At 45.0% G+C, this 15,095-nt stretch overlaps 1 protein-coding gene across 2 annotated transcripts in view; it reads left to right on the forward strand.

Annotated features, from left to right (window-relative positions):
• TMEM259 (transmembrane protein 259) overlaps window positions 1-13,828 on the forward strand; it is a 58,548-nt gene extending 44,720 nt beyond the window's left edge. For both annotated transcript variants that reach the window (XM_070746452.1, XM_070746443.1), the window contains exons 8-11: window positions 5,365-5,448; window positions 8,914-9,046; window positions 10,716-10,815; window positions 12,978-13,828. In XM_070746452.1, coding sequence (XP_070602553.1) covers window positions 5,365-5,448; window positions 8,914-9,046; window positions 10,716-10,815; window positions 12,978-13,661 — 1,001 coding nt within the window. In that variant the 3' untranslated portion in view covers window positions 13,662-13,828. The remainder of the gene's footprint in view (window positions 1-5,364; window positions 5,449-8,913; window positions 9,047-10,715; window positions 10,816-12,977) is intronic.
• The last annotated feature ends 1,267 nt before the right edge of the window (window positions 13,829-15,095 follow it).

Consider the following 15,095-nt stretch of genomic DNA (forward strand, 5'->3'; position numbering starts at 1 on the left):
ATGCCACGCAAAGATTTGAGAAGGGCTATCAACCTTGAAAACCTGCACATTCTTGGCTTAAACACTGCCATGGCCCATTTGCATCCTAATCCTTGTTAAATAATTACCACCCCCCACCTCTGGTATGCAGCTTGCCATGATTCATTTTAATGTGCAGTCTCGAATAGTGCAGCCAAGAAATATAATGTTCTTTGTTCATCCATGAGTGAATCATCATTTTGGCAACCTGGTACTCGATAGCAGCTGGCTGTTTCTATTGGCTGAAACCCTCTTTATGGAAATGGAAATTTAATTCTCTAGCAGGGAGTAAGGTTGTATTAGAGCAGTAGTTCTCAACCTTTCTAATGCCGCGACCATAGTTCCCTCTAAGCTGAGCAGTGAGCAATCGCTCACTTAAAAATCATCATCAACTCAGAGTTTTCCAAACCTGCCCAGAAGCCGAGAGGGAAAGAGTGAGAGGGAAGGAGAGAGAGAGGAAGAGAGGAAGAGAGAGAAACAGATAGAAAAAAGAGAGGAAGGAAAAGAGAAAGAAAAAGAATGGGAGTAAGGAAGAGAGAAAGAAAATCAAAATCTAGTTTGAAACTAGCTCAACTATTTAAGTGGCATTTTGATATTGACAGAGTTGCCCTATTATGAGCTCACTGTTATAGACACACAGTATTTATTTATTTATTTATTTATTTATTTATTTATTTACTCACTCACTCACTCACTCACTCACTCACTCACTCACTCACTCACTCACTCATTCATTCATTTATTTATTTATTATTTCTGTGCCGCCCAGTCCCGGAGGGACTGCCGCTCAGACACTATACTTTTCCGCCCACCCCCAAAGAAAATTAGAGGGAACACTGGCCGCGACCCCTTAATACATTTCCTCAAGTTGGGGTGACCCCCAACCATAAGTTTAGTGGTATATATATATATATATCTCAACTTTATTTGATTAGTCAATCGACCATATCAAAGCGAGAAAAAGGACCACATTGGTCGTCATAAAACTGTGACTGGTTAAAAAACAATAAAATTGGCTAAAATAGAGGAAATTTAAATAAATAATAAGTTAAAATGCAGTATAATATGCTAAAACTGAGTAGTAAAACATGAGAATATAACTTGTGCAAAGGATTATATTAAACAAATCTCCCCCTTCCTCCCTCCCTCCCTCCCTCTCCTCCTTCCCTTCCCTCCTTCCTTTCTACTTCCTCTTTCTCCTTCTACACCAGTGGTTCTCAACCTTTCTAATGCCGCGACCCCTTAATACATTTCCTCATGTTGTGGTGACCCCCAACCATAAGTCTAGTGCCAATTCTCCCCACAGAGCTTTAAGCTGATTGGCAGGAAGGTCAGAGGGACACCCCCACTGTAAACGCCTGATTGGTCGGATTGTAAAAATATGTTCCAAGGCACCAGAATAGAATCTTTCGTTCCTAACAGTGTGGGAAATTTGTCTTTTCCCCTAGTCTTAGGTGACCCCCTGTGAAACGGTCATTCGACCCCCAAAGGGGTCCCGACCCCAGGTTGAGAACCACCACATTACACGACGAGACTCGGCCCTTAGCAACTTTAGGAAGACAGCAGCTGATATTTATAAGCAGTCCTTTATACAGGTAGTCCTCAATTTATGACCATAATTGGGCTCAGAATTTCCACTGACAAGCAGTGGAATTGTTATGTGAATCATGCCTGATTTTATGACCAGTTTTTTAGTACCACTGCAGTTGGAAGGAAATCACTGCTGTTGGTAAGCAAATTATGTAGTTGTTAAGTAAACACCTGCAGTTGTTAAGTGAATCATGCAGTTGTTAAGCAAATCACTGCAGTTGTTAAGCAAATTAAGTAGTTAAGTAAACCACTGCAATTAAGTGAATCATGCAGTTGTTAAATGAATCACGCAGCTGTTATGCTAGTCATTGCAGTTGTTAAGCGAATCATGCAGTTAAATGAATCATATAGTTATTAAGTAAACCACTGCAGCTGTTAAACGAATCACTGCAGTTGTGAAGCAATTCACTGCAGTTGTGAAGGAAATCATGTAGTTGTTAAGTGAACCACTGCAGTTGTTAAGCAAATCACTGCAGTTGTTAAGCAAATCACTGCAGTTGTGAAGCAATTCACTGCATTTGTGAAGGAAATCATGTAGTTGTTAAGTGAACCACTGCAGTTGTGAAGGAAATCATGTAGTTGTTAAGTGAACCACTGCAGTTGTGAAGCAATTCACTGCAGTTGTGAAGCAATTCACTGCAGTTGTGAAGGAAATCATGTAGTTGTTAAGTGAACCACTGCAATTGTTAAGCAAATCACTGCAATTGTGAAGCAATTCACTGCAGTTGTGAAGGAAATCATGTAGTTGTTAAGTGAACCACTGCAGTTGTTAAGCAAATCACTGCAGTTGTGAAGCTAATCATTCAGTTGTTAAATGAATCATGCAGTTGTGAAGCAAATTGTGCAGTTGTGAAGCAACTCCCATCTTCTCCCATTGACTTTGCTTGTTGTGAGCCAGCTGGGAGGGTCACAAGTGGCAGTGCACATGACCGTAAAATAGAAACCGGTTGCCAAGGCCCTGAATTTTAATCATGTGATTGCTGGGCATGCTGCAAAGGTTGCAATTTTGATTGTAAGTCCCCTTTTTCCCCCCACTGCCGTTTTAACCTCACCGTCACTAAGCGAATGGTTTTAAAGTCAAGGACTATTCGTAAAGTAGGACAGTGTTTCTGTCAGCCTTAGCAACTTGAAAATGTGTGGACTTCAACTCCCAGCAATCCCCAGCCAAATCATCTGAGCTAGCTGGGGAATCCCGGCTATTCTGGGGTATGTTGGGAATTGAAGTCCTCACCTCTTGGAAGTTGCCAAGGTTGAAAAAGTCTGAAAGAGGAGAGATGCTGAAATTGAGATTATTATTTCGAAGGATATCCGGAAAGTCAGGTTATAAGGCACGTAGCTCTCATGGGGAATGTTCGCGGGAGAAGTTCAATTCAATTCAATTCAATTTATTAGATTTGTATGCCGCCCCTCTCCGAAGACTCGGGGCAGCTCACAACAATAATAAAAACAGTATAACAATGGAACAAATCTAATAATAAAATTATATTAAAAAAACCCAACAATTTAAAAACCATACAACACATACATACCAAACATAAAATATAAGAAAGCCTGGGGGAGATGTCTTAATTCCTCCATGCCTGGCGATATAGGTGGGTCTTGAATAACTTGCGAAAGACAAGGAGGGAGGGGGGCTGTTCTAATCTCCGGGGGGAGTTGATTCCAGAGGGCCGGGACCGCCACAGAGAAGGCTGTTCCCCTGGGGCCCGCCAAACGACATTGTTTGGTTGACTGGACCTGGAGAAGGCCAACTCTGTGGGACCTTATCGGTCGCTGGGATTCGTGCAGTAGAAGGCGGTTCCGGAGGTATTCTGGTCCAATGCCATGAAGGGCTTTAAAGGTCATTACCAATACTTTGAATTGTGACCGGAAACCGATCGGCAGCCAGTGCAGGCCATGGAGTGTTGTAGAAAAGTGGGCGAATCTAGGAAGCCCCACGATAGCTCTCGCGGCCGCATTCTGCACGATCTGAAGTTGGTATTACTATCGTGTAGTGGGAAGCCAGCGGAAGAGCATGAGCAGGGCCAGTGGTCAGTTAGAGATGAGCGTCCTCATTCCGTTTCCCTCCAAGTGCGAAGTGCGCGCTGTAATGCGCTGCCTGAATGCAAAGGGCATGTACGCTGCTGCGATGGGTGCCCAAGATTTGTGTGTGATGGGTGCCCATGATTTTTCTTGCTGGTTGCTGAGTTTTGAATTTTTTGGCAAAAGGAGAATGAGTATGGTCCTCTGCATTGATTGACGTTTGCTCTCTGAAGTGTGGTGATAAGCCCAAGTTTCATCTCCTGTCGCTATACAGTTGAGAAAAGCCTCGCCTTCAATCTCGAAACGGTCAAGAAATTCTCGGGCGGCACTGACTGTCGATTTTGTGTGCTTCTGTATTGTAGTTATATATTGCAGTGATACCTTGTCATATGAACCCCTCATCATACAAACTTTTCGAGATACGAAACCAGGGTTTGGGGGTTTTTTTTGCCTCTTCTTACGAACTTTTTCCACCTTACGAACCCGCCGCCGCTGGGATGCCCCGCCTCCAGATTTCCATTGCCAGCGGAGCAGCCGTTTTTGCGATCCTGGGATTTCCCTGAGGCTCCCCTGCATGGGAAACCCCACCTCCTGACTTCCGATGCTGTAGGGAAATCCCAGGATGGGAATCCCAGGATCGCAAAAACGGGCGCTCCGCTGGCAACGGAAGTCTGGAGGTGGGGTTTCCCAGCGAGGGAAGCCTCAGCGAAATCGCACCATCGCAAAAACACAGAAGTCCGGCGGTGGGGTTTCCCATGGAGGGGAGCTTCAGGGGAATCCCACCAGCGCAAAAACGGGCGTTTTGGCTTGAAAAAGGGGTAAATTTTTGGCTTGCACGCATTAATCGGTTTTCCATTGATTCCTATGGGAAACATTGTTTCGTCTTACGAACTTTTCACCTTACGAGCCTCCTCCTGGAACGAATTAATTTTGTAAGACGAGGTATCACTGTATATCTAAAATGTGTTTAGGCTTGATAGCTTTGTTTGCTGATTATGACAAGAAAACTGGTAAGAAAGACTATGATCTTGATAACATTTGCATTGTTACATAGAAACATAGAAACATAGACGACTGACGGCAGAAAAAGACCTCATGGTCCATCTAGTCTGCCCTTATACTATTTCCTGTATTTTATCTTAGGATGGATATATGTTTATCCCAGGCATATTTAAATTCAGTTACTGTGGATTTACCAACCACGTCTGCTGGAAGTTAGTTCCAAGCATCTACTACTCTTTCAGTAAAATAATATTTTCTCATGTTGCCTTTGATCTTTCCCCCAACTAACTTCAGATTGTGTCCCCTTGTTCTTGTGTTCACTTTACTATTAAAACACTTCCCTCCTGAACCTTATTTAACCCTTTAACATATTTAAATGTTTCAATCATGTCCCCCCTTTTCCTTCTGTCCTCCAGACTATACAGATGGAGTTCATGAAGTCTTTCCTGATACGTTTTATACTTAAGACCTTCCACCATTCTTGTAGCCCGTCTTTGGACCAAGATTGTTATTGAACAATTGAACAATAAGATTGTTATTCTGACTTATTATGTGTATGACTTTGTTTATCTGAATATGTTATTTCTCAAAGTAAACTTTAATTCAAGTTAGTAGATCTGTGTGTGCCTGAGTAGTTGTTATTCACAATTAATCTCAATCTGTGTCTGCACAACCTTGGTAAACAAGGATTACTCTGTTCATACATTAATAGCTAACTTCCCCTTTCCCCAGTGGACTTGTTACAAATGCTGGAAATGAACATGACGATCGCCTTCCCCGCGGCCCCTTTGCTGACCGTCATCTTGGCTTTAGTAGGTAAGGAGAAAAGCTTCTTGGAAGAATCAGTACTGTTGCGTAAACGGGCGTGTAGCCCCTGTGGATTGGAAAGAGCCCACCCACCACTGTTTCTGATAAGACATTCCTCGGTTCTGCTTATATAAGTATTTGTTCCATATTTACTTGACAGCTTCCTATAGTGCAGTGTTCCTCAGCCTTGGTGATTTGAAGTCGTTTGGCCTTCAATGCTGGCTGGGGAATTCTGGGAGTTGAAGTCCACACAATTCCAAATCGCCACTGTTAAGAAAACTGCTTTAGAATTCCCCTTTCTAACCTACTGAAGTATCCTTCAACTACCTGTCTGCCTTACGTCAACTGCCTTAAGCCATCGTTATTGAAGAAATACCTTCTGAAGGACTGGAGGCAGAGGTGAAATGCTATTGGTTTAGACCAGTTTATCCGAACCGCTAGTAAAAAATGCTACTAGGAGAATTGGTATATCTGACGATCAGCTGGGCCACATTTATTTTATTTATTTGTTTGTTTGTTTGTTTGTTTGTTTATTTATTGATTTGATTTGATTTGATTTGTATGCCGCCCCTCTCCGAAGACTCGGGGCGGCTAACAACAATATAAAAAGACAATGTAAACAAATCTAATATTAAAAATAATCTTAAAAAACCCTAATTTAAAAAAACCACTCATACATACAAGCATACCATGTATACATTCTATAAGCCTAGGGGGAAGGGAAAATTTCAATTCCCCCATGCCTGACGACAGAGGTGGGTTTTAAGGAGCTTGCGAAAGGCAAGGAGGGTGGGGATAACTCTGATATCTGGGGGGAGTTGATTCCAGAGGGTCGGGGCCGCCACAGAGAAGGCTCTTCTCCTGGGTCCCGCCAAACGGCATTGCTTAGTCGACGGGACCCGGAGAAGGCCAACTCTGTGGGACCTAACCGGTCACTGGGATTTGTGCGGCAGATCTAGCTAATCCAGACATGATCTGGATTAGCTAGAAAGCAGGATTTCCTGCTTCGTAGCTAATCTAAAATCACCCGGCACAGCTGATCGTCAGATATACCAATTCTCCTAGTAGCATAGGTAAGAAAGCTCATAGGTAAGAAATTTAGGACAAATAAAGGGAAATATTTCTTCACCCAGAGGGTCCTTGGTTTATATAATTCACTTCCAGAAGAGGTTGTGACAGCTGTCAGCATGGATAGCTTCAAGGCAGGATTAGACAGATTCATGGATGCCAAGTGTATCGGTGGTTATTGAAATGGATGTCCATGTGCCGCCTCTATGTTGGTTGAGGCAGGCAGGGTTCCCTTGAGTCCCATTTATTGGAGGTCAAGGGAAAGGGAGGGTCTTGCCTTCTCTTTCTGCTCAAGATCCCCATGGACAATTTATTGGTGGGCCACTGTGGGACACAGAATGCTGGAATCGATGGGCCTGATTCAGCAGGGCTCTTCTTAGGTTCTTATGATTCCGTCCCCCATTATCTTTGCAGACTCTGGTGGCTTCAAAATGCTCCTTTTTCTGCGCTATACAGTTGTGCCTGTGGTGCGCATAAGTGCGCAGTGTGCATGTATGCATGAAGTGAATGGGTGTTGCCGTACCTGAACACCTTTTCTCATTAGGTCGCGCAATAGTCTAGGAATGGGTGGCTACAGTCTGATCTGCTCAGTTATTGAGTCTATGTTTTTCGGGCTACTCCTCCATGCTTCTCTGCACATGCTCCGGTTTTCGACGAAGCGAGGGCTGAAAAGGAGACTTGCACAAAATGTTAGAGACAAGACGGTTCCAGGTCCCAGGAGCATTTTGCAGGGTGTTTCGGTGATTGTCTTCTATGTGTGTATGTTTCAAATAAAAATATTTTTTTTAAAAAAAGAGAAAAGGTGTTCAGGTGAGCCAACACTCATTCTCCAGCAGGGTTGTGAAATAATCCAGGAATGGGATGTTCCAAAGCCTGATATCCCTAAGGGGGGGTAGCTGGAAACCCCCCCCCCAAAGGCTAAGTGGACTTGACCTAAGACCCTCTTCCCAAAGGCTGGCTCTGTTAAAAAGTGCTATTGCTAACATGTTGTAAGCCACCCTGAGTCTAAGCAGAAGGGCGGCATAAAAATTGAATAAATAAAATAAATAGATCGATAGATAGATAGATAGATAGATAGATAGATAGATAGATAGATAGATAGATAGATAGATTAGATAGTTAGATAGATAGATAGATTAAATGCATAAATAGATAGATAGATAGATAGATTAAATAGATAGATAGATAGATAGATAGATAGATAGATAGATTAAATACATAAATAGATAGATAGATAGATAGATAGATTAGATAGATAGATAGATAGATTAAATACATAAATAGGTAGATAGATAGATTAGATAGATAGTTAGATAGATAGATAGATTAAATACATAAATAGATAGATAGATAGTTAGATAGATAGATAGATTAAATACATAAATAGATAGATAGATAGATAGATAAAATACATAAATAGATAGATAGATAGATAGGTAGGTAGATTAAATACATAAATAGATAGATAGATAGATTAGATAGTTAGATAGATAGATAGATAGATAGATAGATAGTTAGATAGATAGATAGATAGATAGATAGATAGTTAGATAGATAGATAGATAGATAGATTAGATAGATAGATAGATAGATAGATAGATAGATAGATAGATAGATAGATAGATAGATAAAGCCTCCACCAAGGTGAAGACCCCCAACTTGTAATGTTTAAAGAGGGGGGAGGGCAGTGGCCCAAGTGGCCGCATTGCAGACATCTTCCAGAGCAGGGGTAGGCCAAGTTGGCTCTTCTGTAACATGTGGACTTCAACTCCCAGAATTCCTGAGCTAGCATGACCGGCTCAGGAATTCTGGGAGTTGAAGTCCACAAGTCATAGAAGAGCCCACTTCAAGGCGTCCTGCATGGCCCCATGCCGTGGTGATAGTTGCGCCCCTTCCTGGTGGAGCGTGCTGTGATGCGCCTGGGAGCTGGGAGGGGCTGTGCTTGATACGCTTCAGTGATGCACGGCCTGATCCAACGGCCAATGGTCGAGGATGACATTTTAGGGCCCATCCAACCAGTTCGGGAGTTGAGAAAGAGGGCCTCAGATCTCCTGGTGGGTGCCACCCATGTGATCCAAAGTTTTTAGGACCCTCCGTACGTTCCGTTTAGGCCGCCTTTGCTATCTTTGCAGACTCTTCTGGCTTCCAAATGTTCCTTTCTCAGCGCCGCACGGTAGGGCCTGCAGCACCCATGCACAAGCAGCGTGCACGAAGCAAACTGGTAGCAGATTTCAACAGAGTGGAGACATTTGTTTTTAAAGATGAATAGCAGAGCTGCCGTTATGCAGAGTCTGTGGATTTAAAGCCAGCCTCTCTGTTGCAAAGGTTTTCTTGGTGCAAGAAGGCCTCGCATTTGGGTTGAGAATTATGGAGGGTCATAACCCCTTTTCTTCCCTCTCGGAACAGGCATGGAGGCCATCATGTCCGAATTCTTCAACGACACCACCACGGCCTTCTATATCATCCTCATTGTGTGGCTGGGAGACCAGTACGATGCCATTTGCTGCCACACCAACACAAGCAAAAGGCACTGGTTGAGGTACGGACCTGGGACTTCACTCAGGCAGTGGACTCCCTGGACCAGAGATGGCAACCTTTGGGAAGCAGGATGTGTGTGTGTGTGTATTGGGGGGGGGGCTTTTAAACAATTTTGGAGGGCAGAATAGACCACCAATTGTACCTAAGGACTTTTCTAAAAAAAAATATTATCCCACCTTTTAGATTTTTTCACCAGGCATGGCACCGGGCCAGATTATCTCAGGGACCGCCTTCTGCCGCATGAATCCCAGCGACCAATTAGGTCCCACAGAGTGGGCCTTCTCCGGGTCCCGTCAACTAAACAATGTCGGTTGGTGGGGCCCAGGGGAAGAGCCTTCTCTGTGGCGGCCCTGACCCTCTGGAACCAACTCCCCCCAGAGATCAGAATATCCCCACCCTCCTTGCCTTTCGTAAGCTCCTCAAAGCCCACCTCTGCCGTCAGGCATGGGAGAATTAAGATAATCTTTCCCCCTAAGCTTCTACAATTTATGCATGATATGTTTGTATGTATGATTGGTTTTATAACAAGGGTTTTTAGCTGTTGTAGTATTGGATTTTTACATTCTGTTTTTTGTCACTGTTGTTAGCCGCCCCGAGTCCACAGAGAGGGACGGCATACAAATCCAATAAATAGATAGATAGATGGATAGATAGATGGATAGATAGATAGATAGATAGATAGATAGATAATTGAGACATCTCCCCCAGGCTTATAGAGTTTTATGTATGGTATGCTTGTGTTGTATGTATTTAAAATAATGGGTTTTTAGATATTTTCTTTTAAATATTAGATTTGTTCATTGTACACTGTTTTATTATTGTTGTGAGCCGCCCCGAGCCTGCGGAGAGGGGCGGCATACAAATCTAATAAATTATTATTATTATTATTATTATTATTATTATTATTATTATTATTATTTAAAATAGCTCAAGGAAACAGATACACGTAATACTCCTCCCTTCTTCTGTTTTCCCGAGAATAACAGCCCTGTGAGGTGAGAGCTAGGTTAAGAGAAAGAGATTAATCCAAACACAGACTCAGCCAGCTTTATACTAAGGCAGGACTAGAACTCACAGTCTCCTGGGGATTGGCTCGGCTGGCTTTCATGCCTAAGGTGGAACTAGAATTCATAGTGTCCTGGTGTTTGGCCAAAAGTCACCCAGGTGGCTTTCGTGCCTAAAACGAGACTAGAACTCACAGTCTCCTGTTTTTTAGCCTGTTCCCTTCACAAGTGGACCAAACTGTCTTTTAGGGTTTTTCAGAAGAGCAATTTAAAGGAGTCACAGAACGGCCATTCCCAATTTAGGGCAGCACTTAGATGTTCAGCTGACTCCACCTTGCCTGATGGATTGTGTGTCTTTTACTGTCACACGTTGGGCTAATTTTTTCCCGATTGGACACACCTTGCCATTCTTGTTGCTAGGTCCTCCCAGGACCCGTTTAACCTTCAGTGACCATCATCAATGCCCTTTCCCTTCCCTGGTTCTCATCCCTCACGGATTATAGGACCGGGCTGTTTCTCTCTTTCAGTTCACTTTTACACTTTTTTGAAGCGAAGGTGGGGAAAAATACAACCATTTGTGTTCAGAAAGGAAGGGTGGAAGCAAACTGTGTAAATACTGTGTATAAATGTGTGTGCCTGCATATTTATCTTTCTGTCTCTCTCCAGGTTCTTCTACTTGTACCACTTCGCCTTTTATGCCTACCACTATCGTTTCAATGGGCAGTATAGCAGTTTAGCCTTGGTGACTTCGTGGCTTTTCATACAGGTACGCTACTGGCTCTAAACAATTCCTGTAGCATTGTGTGAACCCCCAAATCATGACAGACTTCAAAAGATAGAATCCGTTTCTACAATTTAGCCTCCCCGAAGAAAAATACTATTTCAGACATTTGTTTGCCAGGTTTCTAGTCCTCAATCTGAGTACAGTGATCTCTCGATTAGCGCGGGGGTTACGTTCCAAGACCTCCCGCGCTAATCGATTTCCGCGTTATAGTGGTGCGGAAGTAAAAAACACCATCTGCGCATGCGCACCATTTTTTTCATGGCCGCACATGCGCAGATGGTGGAGTTTGCGTGTGGGCGGCGGGGAAGACCAAGGGAAGGTTCCTTCAGCCGCCCAACAGCTGATCTGCTCCGCAGCGCGGAAGTAGCGAGGAGCCGAAGATGGGGTTTCCCCGTTGCCCAGGCAAAGGGGAAACCCCATCTTCGGCTCCTCGCTGCTGCCGCGCTGCGGAGCGGATCAGGTGTTGGGCGGCTGAAGGAACCTTCCCTTGGTCTTCCCGCCGCCCAGGCAAAGGGGAAACCCCAAGATCGCTTGCCGCTTGCCGTATTGCAGCTTGGAGCCTTGCTTCGCCTCCTTCGCTGCAATACGGCAAGCGGCAAGCGATCTTGGGGTTTCCCCTTTGCCTGGGCGGCGCTGGGGCCATGCGGAGCCGCTCATCTAGGGGGGCGTGGACCGGCAAGGTGCCCTCCGCTCTCTCTCTTTCTCTCCCTGTTACCGGTGTGGTATAAGAGAGAGAAAGAAAGAGAAAGGAGGGCGACTTGCCAGTCCACGCCCCCCTGGATGAGCGGCCCCGCATGGCCCCAGCGCCGGACTCCGCCGTTGCCTCCGCCCTTGTTCGGCTCTGCAGCTGAGAGGCCACGTCCACCCCCTCCTCGGTGTCCCCGGCACCCAGCGTCCCCACGCCGCCTCCACCTCCCGGTAATGCGCCCGACCTCTGCCTCTCTCTTTCTCTCTCATATACCACGCCGGCAACAGGGAGAGAAAGAGAGAGAGAACTAGCGCGGACTTATTTTTTAATTAATATTTTTTGAAAAACCGCGTTGCAGCGTTTCGCGCTAATTGAGACCGTGCTAATCGAGGGATCACTGTATTGCATTGGCAGTTCTGTGTTAGCAAAAACTTCAGAAGGATTTAGGGGTAGTGATTTCTGACAGTCTCAAAAATGGGTGAGCAGTGTGGTCGGGCGGTAGGAAAAGCAAGTAGGATGCCTGGGTGCATAGCTAGAGGTATAACAAGCAGGAAGAGGGAGATTGTGATCCCCTTATATAGAGTGCTGGTGAGACCACATTTGGAATACTGTGTTCAGTTCTGGAGACCTCACCTACAAAAAGATATTGACAAAATTGAACGGGTCCAAAGACGGGCTACAAGAATGGTGGGAGGTCTTAAGCATAAAACGTATCAGGAAAGACTTCATGAACTCAATCTGTATAGTCTGGAGGACAGAAGGAAAAAAGGGGGACATGATCGAAACATTTAAATATGTTAAAGGGTTAAATAAGGTTCAGGGGGGAAGTGTTTTTAATAGGAAAGTGAACACAAGTACAAGGGGACACAATCTGAAGTTAGTTGGGGGGAAGATCAAAAGCAACATGAGAAAATATTATTTTACTGAAAGAGTAGTAGATCCTTGGAACAAACTTCCAGCAGACCTGGTTGATAAATCCACAGTAACTGAATTTAAACATGCCTGGGATAAACATATATCCATTGTAAGATAAAATACAGGAAATAGTATAAGGGCAGACTAGATGGACCATGAGGTCTTTTTCTGCCGTCAGTCTTCTATGTTTCTATGTTTTGCTTTCAAGTACATAAATAACACACACTTGAAAGCTCAGAAATTATCCAGATATCATTTTGTCTTCCTGAATACCTAGATCTGTGATTGCAAACCTATGGCATGCGTGCCAGGGGTGGCAGCAGGCAGAGCCCTTTCTGTGGGCACGCATGCCATTGCCCGGTGCTCTTCTGGTTTCTGGCACAGTAGCTGGTCTTCACAAACGCTGGAGCGCTGGAAACCCAAACACCAGCTGGCCGGTGCATGCACATGGGGTGTGGAGGGGAGAACTTTCTTGCTCAGCCCCATAATTTTAATGCTTTTCTCCTCTTTTGCTGCTCTCTGTTCTTCCCCTCCCTGGCAGCATTCCATGATCTACTTTTTCCACCATTACGAGTTGCCAGCCATCCTCCAACAGATCCGGATCCAGGAGATGCTGCTCCAGAACCAGCAGGTGGGGACCCAGACGGCTCTCCAGGACAACCTCAATAACAACACAACCGTCGCGGCGACCCATTCAGCTGACCAGCAGCCCCACTTCGACCCCAGCATGGCTGGGGCAGGAGACAGCTCCCCGGCTTCTGGGGAAGACCACGGTGCCTCGGCCTCCGTTGCTGGCGTCTCCCTCGCGAGTGACTTGAATTGGGTGGCAGAGACGGCAGCTGTCATCACAGAAGTGTCCTTCCTCTCCAACCTGGGCAGTTCCTTTTTGGACTCCAGGGCCACTCCAGATGTTGTGACTTTTGGTGGGACTTCGCAGGGCCTGGAGCTCGCTTCGGACACCTTAACCCGTACAGAAGTGGGCTCCGTCGCTATGGAAGGCACGTCCGCCGTTGGGACTCCTGTGACCAATATACCTCCTCCCGTCACGGCCCACCCAGAGCTGGACGATACTCCCCAGCCGCCAGGGAGTTCAGCAGGCCGAGCGGAGCCGCTGAAGAGAGACTCCTCACCAGGTTTGGCTTCAAGGGGACTCCTGAGCCAGGCCTCTGAAGGGCTTGCCGAGAAGGACCCTACACCGCTGTCCCCAGAAAATACTATCTCCTGATCCCACGAAAACCGCTGCTTCTCCCGAACTCCTTCCTCAATAGGAGACCGGATGGCTTTCCGATTGTATAAATTAAGATTTCCGTACTAAATTCCTCTTTTTGCAGAAGAGGCAGAGCTAGAACGTAAGTCGAAGGTGAGAGAGAGAGAGTCACCTTTTTCTTCCAACCTTCCAAGTACCAGGAAAGAAAGAATGAAAGTAAGAAAAAAGCTGAATAAAAAAAGAAGGGGAAGCGATTGTAGATGTCGTTCCCTGCGTCGGAATCAAATCTTTTTTTTTGTTGTTGAAAGAAGCGGTTTCTGCACCTTTCTCAGCGAATGGCCTCAACCCCCCATTTCACATCTCCGTTCCTCCCTCCGCTTTCCAAACTGCATGGAATCATGGGACTCCCTCTGGGGATCTGCGGGAGATCTTAATTTGCATTTAGGTCTTTGTGTATGCATTCGGGTTTTTGTCCGAGAGGGTGTTTTAGAAACACCAGGGGGCAGGGGGAGAGGGGAAAAAAAAGAACGGGTATCATGACAAAAGTTGTTTGTGGATGCACCTTGGAATCGATGGTGATTTTTATAAAGAGAAATCGATCCTTAAACAAGGTACAGCGTGAAAGGTTGGCGTGAAACGGCTCCAGAATTATCGACGGGAATTGTTTTATTTGAAGGGCCTAATACTTGAGTCCTTTAAAAAAAATCCTCTTCTTTTAAAAAATCGTTTGGACTACTTATGTACAAACACCGTTAATTTTTCTTTATTTTCCCCCCCTAACTGTGGTTGTAGGGGATTATTTGAATAATATAAACTTTATGGGGAAACAGGGGTTGCCCCATTCTTCCACCTCACTGCTTGAACCCAGATCCTTCCACAACTGATGCGCTCCTTGGTGAACGTGGGCCTGCCCCAACGAAAGGATCGAAAGCTTCAGATGGGTGGTCAACTTTTGCAGCGTTACCTTGTTTCGCCCATTTAGCCTCCGAGTGGAAGGAGTCCAGTGATGGGTAAAAACAAATGAGCTGGGACTCTCATTGTGGCCTCTTTTCCTCCTGCGAGGTGGCTGGATGGATGGAAAAAACAGCTCAGAACTTACTTAGGATTACAACAGTTCTAAAAGGGTGCAGGTTAATGCTTTCAAAGGCCAGGCAAAGAATTGAGTTCGAAGGGAAGGAGGCCAAAAATAAAAAAAGGACCGAGCAAAATGCATTAGAGTAGTATTTCTCAACGTTGGCAAGTTTTAAGACAGGTGGGCTTCAACTCTGAGCTGGCTGGGGAATTCTAGGAGTTGAAGTCCACCTGTCTTAAAACTTGCCAAGGGTGAGAAACATAACCTTAGAGCCGAAGAAATGGCTGAAAAATTTGAGTTTTACCTCTCTTTTTTTGGTCAATTCATCCGAAGTGCTGCTTGTGCGCTTAAATGAGGATGATGGCATCAGATTTCCGCTG

This window comes from Erythrolamprus reginae, chromosome 1 (genome assembly GCF_031021105.1).
Source record: "Erythrolamprus reginae isolate rEryReg1 chromosome 1, rEryReg1.hap1, whole genome shotgun sequence".
Classification (NCBI taxonomy): Eukaryota; Metazoa; Chordata; class Lepidosauria; order Squamata; family Dipsadidae; genus Erythrolamprus; species Erythrolamprus reginae.